The sequence below is a fragment of the Heteronotia binoei genome, chromosome 21 (assembly GCF_032191835.1).
Source record: "Heteronotia binoei isolate CCM8104 ecotype False Entrance Well chromosome 21, APGP_CSIRO_Hbin_v1, whole genome shotgun sequence".
NCBI classification, from domain to species: domain Eukaryota; kingdom Metazoa; phylum Chordata; class Lepidosauria; order Squamata; family Gekkonidae; genus Heteronotia; species Heteronotia binoei.
In genome coordinates this window covers 58,082,010-58,092,939 of record NC_083243.1, presented here as the reverse complement: position 1 = coordinate 58,092,939, position 10,930 = coordinate 58,082,010, and the positions used below count along the sequence as shown (strand labels likewise).

General features: G+C 44.4%; 1 protein-coding gene across 1 annotated transcript; it reads right to left on the bottom strand.

The window, feature by feature from the left end:
• Positions 1-867: 867 nt before the first annotated feature.
• Positions 868-5,624, bottom strand: NFKBIA (NFKB inhibitor alpha). The gene is made up of 6 exons (XM_060261984.1): positions 5,106-5,624; positions 3,870-3,978; positions 2,911-3,121; positions 2,580-2,668; positions 2,201-2,461; positions 868-1,452 (listed from the first exon to the last, which is right to left on the bottom strand). The coding sequence occupies exons 1-6, from the start codon at positions 5,375-5,377 to the stop codon at positions 1,405-1,407; spliced, it is 990 nt and encodes a 329-aa protein (XP_060117967.1). The 5' UTR covers positions 5,378-5,624; the 3' UTR covers positions 868-1,404.
• Positions 5,625-10,930: the final 5,306 nt, after the last annotated feature.

Below are 10,930 nucleotides of genomic sequence, written 5' to 3'. Positions count from 1 at the left end.
ACCAGAAAAATAGCTTCCTGGCAGAAGTGGAAAAGCCACTTGCACAAGGACACCTTGGGACCCAATTCACTGCAACTGTGTTTTCAAATACAGCTACCAATCAGTGGTTCAGAAGTCTTGGTTGATGGTAACTCATTGGGGAGATTTGTTCATATTGTAACAATCATAGAAGACCTAGTGATAATTAGGCCCACTTTCCTGAGTTTGTATTAAACATCCATATGGGATTTTTATGAATAAGCTTGGTGGAAAAACTGCACAAACTTATGCAAGTGTAAACAGTGGAGTGAGTGTTGTGTATTAATACTATAAGCTCATGACAGATATTTCAAAGGCCTAAGTTTTAAGCTGATAACATCAGTGGTTCCCTACTCACTAAAATGATGGGAAATATCTCAAGTGGTAGATTTTGGTTGTCTGGAAAAAAATGTATGTTTGACAATTCAAGTCTCTCTTTCCTCCCCCCCCTTTGTTAAACTATCCTCCCCTTTGTACAAGCTGTCATGGATTACTATTGCCATTTCTTTTTGAGTGCAAACCAAATCTAAGCATCCCAAAGCACGACTGGTTTTAACAGATGACTTCAGCACAATGCCTTAGTCTTTCCCGCTGACAGGGAAGTTCTAATGCTTTCCCTGGCTGGATGATACCCTCATTGCTTAACATATTGCATGTGTGGTTTTCAAACTGATGTAGGTTTTATTTATTTATTGGATTCTTATACAAAATTATATGTGGCTGTCCCACCTCCAGCCCTTACCCCGGACAATTAATTCAGGTTTCCTGAAAATGTGAGCGAGAATTATGTTTTTCTCTAACTGTACATCCGAGAGAAAAAAGTGGACAGATGATTCAGCAGAAAGAAGATTTTCACCAATCTAGTCCATTTTTCATTTTTTAAAAATAAATATACATATTGCAAGTACCAAAAAGTTATTCACAAAATTTACAATATATACATAATATACATATTGGAAGGCACAGGGTCGTACAATATACAGTCTGGATGATACTGTTCGTTTTCCTGTGGGTGGACAACAAGTTGTACTTTGGGCTGCAATATACCTTTGCCTGCTGTGCAAAACAAAGCACACCTAGGCTCAGTCTCTGGGATGCATTTCATGAGCCTGCCAGACACATGTGGAATGTTTTCCCAAAAGACGATGAGAATTTGGCCAGCCCTTTTGTGCAGCACTGAGCAAATATGTAGCTGGACTCTCTGGTTCTCATTCTGCTCATCTACTTGGACCATCAACTCTCTGGTGTAAACGAGCCCCGATTTCTCCTGGTGTCTGACAACCACAATTCATGCTCGAACTGCGATACCTGTTATTACAACATGCTCTACGCTGTGCAGTGTGATAGTTCAGTAATTGTTCACATTTTGCTTGCAACCTTCCTGCTTTAACAAGGCACAAATCGTCCTCCAATAACACAGTCGTCATACAGAAGCTAGATAAGAGAAGGGAAGAAAAAAATAAGTTAGCAAATGGCTTTGGAAAAACACACAAAGTAGCATCTCAGGCAATACCAATCACATTAACTTCCGCTGCAATCAGATTACATTTTGGAAATTAGCATTTTAGCTAATTAGATTAGAACATATAATTTTAACATCAGCATTTAAAATTTGAAAGGATCAGGAGTCACTTGTTCATTTCACCCTCTCCCTGCTGAAGTCTACTTTTTAGTCTTAGGTCCCATTTAATGTATTTCCAAACAGAATAAGAATCTGAATAAATGAAGAAACAGAAGGCAGTACACCTTGCTAAATCCTTAAGAAGTAATACTAGCACATAAGTATGGAACAGATGTGCTTCCTTTAAAATAATCTTTTCATGCACATTTTTAATTTGCATATATTTTACAATAGTTAGAAAATATCCTAACTAGAATTCTAACTGTTCTGGCAAGCCAATTTTCCTTTGAAAGAAATGCAGTGTCTTGCTATATTAAAATGCCCTGGTCGAGCAAATTTTCCTTGATTTTTGAGAGTCATCTGTTCTTAGGTAAGTGAGTGATGGGCATTAATTCAATTAACTGGTGTGCCTTCAAAGAATAAAAAGGCACCTTCCTACACATATACCTAAGGATGTTTTATCTTCCACTTGTTTCCTAACACACCAATGGCACATGCAGATCTGTAAATGAAAGTAAAAGTTGGCCTCTCATCAATCAGAAAGAAGAACTGATTACTTACTTCATCCTCAGTTAACTCTGATTCTGATTCGCAGCTATCTTCATCTTCACTTTCGGGCAGCATCTGTAGGTCCAATGTGGTAAATGGTCTCAGCTGTTCCTGTATGACAGAGTTGTTTCTCCCCCAAGTGAGCTGGTATGGAGAATAGCCCTGATAGGTGACTTTGTTTGCATCTGCACCATGTTTTAACAGGAGTGACACTAGTTCTTCATTCTGCAGATCTACAGCCAAATGCAAGGCAGTTCTACCATTGCATGGTTCCTGTTATTGAGGGGGCAAAAAAAAAAAAAAGCCATTTGGTTAGTGCTGGCAAATGGTTAAACTGGTTTCTTTTAATATCATACAATCAGGTTTGCTATTTGCAACTACTGATGCACACCTTAGCATCGACATCCACTCCTAAGGACAGGAGGCATTCAACAATGGCCAGATACCCTTGAATAGATGCCAAATGGAGACACGTGTGTCCTGTTAAGCAAATACAAAACAGAGAAAATTAAATATTCTGGCAGAAACACATGATCATTCAATGCAAAGAAAAACTGCTACAGGATGAACACATGCTATGATAATCTTTCCACAGAAGTAGCCAACCAGCTCACTGAAAAACAATGCAACAAGGCAAGGCCGCTGGTTGGAGCACTCAAGGAGCTGGCAGAAGCTTGTACTAACTGTAGCATGCTATGCATCGAGGCAGAGCCCATGCTTACCATTGTAGTTGCGCAAGTGGAGGAGGGAGGTGAGGTGGTGATAAAGGGAGTACTGCGTGAGAACACCAACGCCCCTCAGAGATCCCTGTTCACAAGCGATATGCAGAGGTGTGTTTCCTCGGAAGTCCCTGATCTCTGGGTTACATCTGGCTTTCAGAAGAGCCTCAGCAATTTCTGGCTGATCTGTGATCATGGCCAAGTGAAGTGGAGTCTACAAATTGAAAGTGAGAAAGAATTGTTGTTTGTGAGGCAAGCAAGGAAATCCCCCTTAGACATCCATCTAAGCCCAAGAATCCTCTTTCAGTCACTTCCTGACTTCCTTCCTCCTTGCTGCTTCTACAGGTGTTCACAGGTATGTGTGTTCAGGACTAGCTGCTGTAATGCACACCTTAAACATTCCTAACTTTATCTAATGTTCAGAATTTATCAAGCCACAGTGCTGGTTCCAATTAGGATGGTGTGCTTGCATAACTGAGGATTTTCACATGCTGCCTTCAAACTCCTCAGGAGTCCTCTGCCAAGAGGAAATGGCATCCATGTTGCAAAATGGGACTTTTGTTGGTGAGGGGTTCCTGGCAAATGCTGAAACTTGGCCAGCTATGAAGAATTTCACTTCTGAATTTCACAGTGCCTGATTTCAGGCTACTGAAGGCCAAGAGGCAGACCCTGAATAGGTTCTGTTAAAAGTCCAGCCTCCCAAAGGTGTTGGTGAATGGGGCACAACTGTAACCGCAGACAATCTGCTGTGTTGCAAAAATGGGCTAATGCTAACAAAAAATGCTGTGGCCTGTTTGCAGCCCTTCCATTAAGTGTGTTCCTGTATTTGTACTCCAGCTTTAAAAGTTTGTTTTGAAAGTTCTGAAGTCTGCCTGTAACATCTTGTTTGACATTCAATATGTATCTCACCTCAGGCAAGCTCAGAGGATCAATTTTTTAAAAAAACCCCCTAATTTAAGTACCTGGCCTAGCTTATTCTGGAAATTCAGGAAGGCTTTGTCACATCCTGTCTGGCGAATGATTTCCAAACTCAAAGGCTTTTCTTCATGAATAATAGCCAGATGGAGAAATCTGCAAAAGAAAAATGAGATGGGAAAACCCAATAGTGATTATGATGATCAGCAAAAAAACCCCCCACCGTTTGTTCCTCAGGAGTCAGGGAGGAGGAACTTGTGTATCAGCTAGAAGCGATTTCGAAAGCCTGGGGTTTTCGGGGCCGCGCGCGGCTGCCTTCGCCTGGTATTTTCCGCACTGTTGTTCTGAGCTGAGTGTTCCTGGCAGGGCGCCAGGGACTTTCCAGCGCGCTCCTCCCTCCGCCCTGCTCGGCGCCGCACACCCCGAGGCCCCGCCCACCGCCGCAAGAACACCCGGCCTCGGCCTCTCCGCCCTGGCAGCCCGCCAAAGAGGGAGGAGGGAAAAACCCAGCCTTGCAAAAACCCCCCGGCTTTATGTAACTGGCGATCAAAGGCGCGCCCCCCAGCAGTTGCCCTCGTCTGCTCTCCCTCCCGCAGCAACTCTTACACAGCGCCTACGCTTCTTTTAATTTTTCCCCCTTTATGTACGTCTCTCTACCCCGCCTTCTCAATTCGTTGGTTTACGAGGAATGAAACATTGCAATCCTAGGCAGAGGTCCTTTAGTCGGAACCCATCGAAACAATGTTCCGGAGGTCATAAGGTCATAGGATCGCCGTAAATCGGACACAATTTTTATATAGGATGGTACTGAAAAACCAGCTATGGCTCAACTTAGACTTCGGGCAACCTGTGCTTGATGAAGCACATGTTTAGGAACAAGCAACTTTAAAAAACCCCCACCCAATAACCATTTCTTAAATCGAATTTGGCTGCTAAACGAACACGCAGGACTACAATGGGGCAACATCCGAGGCCAGACCAAAATTCCTGCAGACGCTGCAATGCACAAAAAAAAAATTCCCGTGTGAATTTGCTTGCACTACTGTTTCTTGCACACAGCCTCGGTAATGCTGACTTCAACCCCCCCTCCCCGTTTTAAGCTTAGATGGCGCCTTTTTAAAATGCAAGCGATCACCTTCCTTCCATTGCCCAACTCGTTTCCAAAAAGAAATGAGAGGCGACCACCCTTTGAAGGGGGTTCCCTTTGACTTTCCACGGCCAATCCGCTACAATTTGGGAAGTGGAAAGGACCCTCTGTCTTGGCAATTCCACCCAAGACTTACGTGTCTCCGTCTTCGGTCACTTGCTGCTTCCAAGCCTGGGCCGGCTGGCAGGGAGCGCTCTGCAGGGCCGTACAGGCTTCCTTGGGCTGGACGCGAATGTCTTTCAGCTCCTGGACGAGCTGATCGTACTCCTCGTCCTTCATGGAGTCCAAGCCGCTGTCGTGGCGATCGTCCTGGACCAGGCTGAGCTGCCGGTCCTTCTTCAGCAGATCCCGGGGGTGACCATCCATCGTATAATCCATTGGATAATCCACAGTGCTGGAATGAAACATGGCACCGTCGTCGGTTTGCGCTAGAGCAAGCGGGCCGAGCAAGACGAGCGGCGAGATCGCTGCGCTCTCCAGCTGCTATGCACGAAGTCTGGTGAGAAGCGCTGCCGGGCGGCGCTGGCCTATACAGCCTCGGCTGAGGGGATTTCTGCGCGGGGCGGAGCTTGGGGCGGCTGGGAATTTCCCAGCCAAGTCAAACAGAGAGGGCGCGAACGAGTCTGGTCCTGTCCTGAAGGGAGCCAAGGCTGGCGCTGAGGAATTCCCTGCCTCAGTCACTCGCTGGAAACTTTTGGCGTTTTCCACAGAAGGGAAAGTACTTTTGAGTGCCCTCGGTGACTGAGGCGCCGCTCCCCTTCCACCTCTTGAGCTACTCGCTTGTGCACGGCCAAGCCCCTTCAAGGCCACCGCGGCTCTTTTAGGGAATTCCCTTCCCTTCCTGCCCTGTAATTCTTTCCGTACTCAAAATGCCCTGCTGATGGGGGTGGGGTAGGGCGCGAACACGTTTATTCTCAGAGCAGGTCGGGCTGCACATTCAGTCAATCCGACGTGCTTTTTCTTGGTGGTGGTGGTGTGGAATGGGATTGCCGCTTGCATATGGTGAGATGCCAGAGAGGACTAACCCCCTCTCAGCCTTGCACAGTCACTGAGGCCTGGTCCTCATGTGTAGATATTACATTTCTTTATTTTAATTTTTTTGGGTACTCGAATGGGCAGTAACACTTAAGGCCCAAGTGGCAGCTTTACCATTTCTGTAAGAGTCACACACAGCCTTATGGCCCTTTTACATCGTCAGGCTGTGTTTACTTTGTAAGGACTTTTTTTTTTAATGGGAGAATTCAAAAATGACCCCCCCCCCACACACACCTGCAACCTAAAGTTCATGCTGCCACCTCAGGACTCTACTGCCTCATTTAGCCCCAATGCCAAGCAAAGCATACTGGAATGGAACTATGATTGCACTCAGCAAGTAATCTTTTTGCAGGAAATCCTAAACTGAATTTACAGTCCTGTTGTGCCCTGGTCCAGAGAAGGTGGTGGGAGAGTGTTGAGTAGAAACATAAGGTACTTACTGCAAGTAAAGTTAATGTTTTGAGTGTTTTACTATGTAAAGGAGAAACCCCCCCCCCCACCCTGGAATTAGAAAACTAGCATAGCAAGCTGGTGTCTTTTTGCTTGCAGGGCAATATTTTATACATGGGGGAGCATTAAAAACGGTACCTCACCAAAAATCTAAAGTAGTTACTGTCCACTGTACTACCTCAGGAGTCTACCATGTTTTTTGCTGGATATGTGCATCAGGGCTTTTTTAAAAAAGAAAAATCTCAGCAGGAACTCATTTGCATATTAGGCCACACACCCTGACACCAAGCCAGCTGGAACAGTGTTCCTGTGCATTCCTGTTATTAAAAAAAAGCCGTGGGCCTTATGCATGTGTACTGAGTAAATATGCTATATTAAAACCAGTGGGTTCAGCTCTGCTTAGAATTGCACTTGCTAGGGTAGATTCCAGTGGGAGTTGGTCTGAAGAAGTGTGCATGCACTCAGTGTCTTATACCCAGAATAAAAGTTTTTTGATCCTAAAGGTGTCACTGGACTCAAACTTTGCTCACTTGCTAGGGTTGTTTTTTTCTTGTAAAGTTCATTGCCTTGAGAGCTGGAAGACAGGTACAAACATAGCAGGTGAATAATTTCTTGTTAAATGTAATGCAAATGTTAATACTACTGGAATGCTGCCTGAAAATTATAGCCAATATCTGACCATTTGGTTATCACTTTTATTTTCTGTTCTGGACATCCATTTCTTGGATGATGGACTATACCAGTGGCTTTCAAAGTGTGTCCTGGAACCTCAAAGATTCTTGATGGTTTTTCAGACATTCCCAAATGGGAATGTCACTAATAGTAGTAGACCAGCTTCTCTGAAAGAGGGCATGTTTACCATCTTTCCATACAATGGAAATTCAGTATTTGGATGAATTCTAGCACATTCTGTTTTTGGAAATGAAACCTAGCAGACTAATTATGGAACCTGATGGAGATGCATCAAAGAAGCCAGGAGAATATGGAATTTACTGGTCTTTCCAATCACAGTGCACAGTTTCAGCCCAGTAAAATATTGGCTGGATGTTAACTTGGGGAAAGGCTGTTCCTGAGTGGCAGAGCACCTGTTTCCTATGCAGAAGACTGCAGGTTCAATCTCTGATGTTTCCAGTTAAAAGAGTTAACAGGTTATGGAGAAAACCAGTTGTCTGTCACAGAACTTTGAGAGCAGGCATCAGTCAGAGTTGATAGTACTTTGATGGGTTTTGATGTGGTACAAGGCAGTTTAATATTTTCTGCCCAGAGGGAGAGTAAAGGCTCTTTCTTGCCTTTCTCATGGACTACTTGCACAATTCCCCCCATTGCCTCAATTTCTCCCCATACTACCAAAGGGTCTTTGGGGGCCCTGACCTGGATGGCCCAGGTAGTCTGATCTCATCAGATCTCAGAAGCTAAACAGCATTGTTCTTGGTTAGTACTTGGATGGGAGACCATTTAGGAAGTTCAGGGTTGCTATGCAGAGGCAGGCAACGGTAAACCACTTCTGTTTGTCTCTTGCCTTGAAAACTCTATGGGGTTGCCATAACTTGGCTGTGACTTGACAGCACTTTCTACTACCACTTCCATGCAGTGCTTATTCTAGAACTACATGTAGCATTCTTGCTCTTGGGAATGCAGAGGCATTCACAGTGGGAGGAAAGCAGCCATGCAGCAGTTTTTGATGCACTTTCCTGCCTTAGCCTCGTCTTCCCATTGCCTCAGTCTCCCCTTAGACTTCCAAAGGTCTAAGGTCACTATAGCACCCTAATGTTATAATCATTTATTGTCCCAACTGACAATCTTGTCTGAATTCCTAGCTTTGATTCTTTTTTTTAAAAAAGGTCTATCTTTTCTCATTCCAAGCACATCATTTTATTTATTTATTTACTTTAAATTTATATGCTGCCCACTTCACATGCGGACTCTGGGTGGCTCACAGTCATAATGCAACAATAACAATACACATCAAATCAAAACACATAAATAATTTATAATTTAAACTTAAAAATGGTGCTATAAAATTTCCTACATAGGCGGTCCAGCTTCATTTTAGTTCTTAATTCTCTGTAAGTGCTCTATTAGGTGTCTTATAGGTGGATGGTAGTATTCAGCGACAAAGTAGTGGCAGCTTCTCCCGCGTTAGTTACTGTAGGCCTGCTGAAAAAGGTCAGTTTTACAGGCCCTGCGGAATTGGGAGAGATCCCGCAGGGCTCTCGTGGCCTCTGGGAGTGCATTCCATAAAATAGATGCTGCCACAGAGAAGGCCCTTGCCCATGTAGAGCCTAATCTGGACTCCCTTGGTTAACAGATGATGACTTCCTGAACGCAATGCTCTCTGGGGTATATATGGGGAAAGGTGGCCCCTTAGATAGACAGGTCCTTGGCCATATAGGGCTTTAAAGGTCAATACCAACACTTTGAAGCGGATTCGGTACACTATAGGCAGCCAGTGCAGCTCTTTCAGCACTGGTTGAATGTGCTCCCATCAAGGGAGCCCCATTAACAACTGTGCTGCGGTGTTCTGCACTAGTTGCAGTTTCTGAGTCATAGTCAAAGGTAGCCCCACATAGTAGAGGGCATTACAGTAGTCTGTCCTCGAGGTGACCGTAGCATGAATCACCATTGCTAAGTTGTGGTGCTCCAAGAAAGGGGCCAACTGCTGTACCTCTGCAGATGCAAAAAGGCAGACTTGGCAGTAGCTGCCACCTGGGCCTCCATAGTCAGAGAGGGCTCCAGAAGCACTCCCAGGCTCCTGGGACATAAGCCATGTTAGATCAGGCCAATGGCCCATCAAGTCCAACACTCTGTGTCACACAGTGGCCAAAATTTTATATATAAATAAATAAATAAATATATATATATATATATATATATATATATATATATATATATATATATATATATATATATACATACACACACTGTGGCTAATAGCCACTGATGGACCTCTGCTCCATATTTTTATCTAAACCCCTATTGAAGGTGGCTATGCTTGTGGCCGCCACCACCTCCTGTGACAGTGAATTCCACATGTTAATCACCCTTTGGGTGAAGAAGTACTTCCTTTAATCCATTTTAACCTGTCTGCTCAGCAATTTCATCGAATGCCCACGAGTTCTTGTATTGTGAGAAAGGGAGAAAAGTACTTCTTTCTCTACTTTCTCCATCCCATGCATTATCTTGTAAACCTCTATCATGTCACCCCGCAGGCGACACCACATATAAGTGGGTGTCTCTGGGACAATTCCTCCCCTATCACCACCCTTTGTCCTCGACCTTGGAGGAAAGAGGCCAGCCATTGCAAGGCAGACCCCCAAATCCCCATGTTGGCAAGGTTGCTAGTCAGTAGCTGATGGTCAACCGTATCAAATGTGGCTGACAGATCTAATAACAGCAACACCATTGAGCTGCCTCGATCCAGATGCCGCAGGTCATCTCTGAGGGCAACCAGAACTGCCTCCGTCCTGTGACCCGGACAAAAGCCAGACTGAAATGCATCCAGTGCCGAAGTGTCATCCAGGAACCCCTGTAACTGAGTCGCTACAGCCCGCTCTATGACCTTACCCTAAAAGGGTAGGTTTGACACTGGCCGATAGTTCGCCAATTCAGCTGGGTTGGCAGATGGTTTTTTTAAGATGGGGCGGACCACAGCCTCTTTAAGGGGCGTGGGAAAGATCCCTTCATAGAGGGATCTGTTGATAATCACCTTGGCTTTCACCAGCCAAGACAGGCATGGATCCAACCCACAAGTGGTAGAACGCACAGTAACAAGGATCCTGCTGAGTCAAAAAAAGGCTAGATTTTAATTTTTTAAAAAAATAATTTTAAAAAATGAAAACTGAAAATTCAGAGGATTGTGGATTCAATAGATCATTATAGCCTTGTCATATTATGACAAACTGGCAACTGCTGATTTAAAGAAGAGAGCCCCAAAAGGCTCAGGGGAGAGCTGAGGCAAGGAAAGTTATGGATGGGACTTTAAAAAGTGCACACCTTTCCATCCATATGGCATATGAAGATGCTTGGTTTGCAGTCTCCACAAAAATATCAACCAGATTTTGGAAAGATCAGTTCAAAGCAGGGGTAAACCCAAAACATGGACAGTTAGAGGCTGATGCCATGTGGATGCCTGAAGAATACCCACTCAGTTTGGATGCAAGATCACACAGCAAAATCTGCTTGTAGAAGAAACTGTGGTCATGGCCCCTCACTCTCAGCTGTGCACTCCAGCATCAGCTATAGAGAGAACAGGAAATTGTAATGTAGACACTTTTTTTGTCCCTGAACAATGGGTGGGTGGATGGGTGATGATGATAGTGGTATTGTTGTTATAGTCACTGTATATGGAGGATAATTTCTTTCCACTCATATGCTCTAAAAATGAATTATCTATGGTCTATTGTAAGCATTTGCACTTTGCACCAACACCTTGATAGCTTTCCTCATTGCTGCTACAGCAGCAATGGGTTTTCTGTG

Excerpts from the sequence above, each read along its gene's own strand:
- NFKBIA (XM_060261984.1), bottom strand. The coding sequence starts at position 5,377 with ATGTTTCATTCCAGCACTGTGGATTATCCAATGGATTATACGATGGAT. Across the intron at positions 3,979-5,105 it reads GTGACCGAAGACGGAGACAC|ATTTCTCCATCTGGCTATTA; the intron begins GTAAGTCTTGGG and ends TTTCTTTTGCAG. Across the intron at positions 3,122-3,869 it reads TCCAGAATAAGCTAGGCCAG|ACTCCACTTCACTTGGCCAT; the intron begins GTACTTAAATTA and ends TTCAATTTGTAG.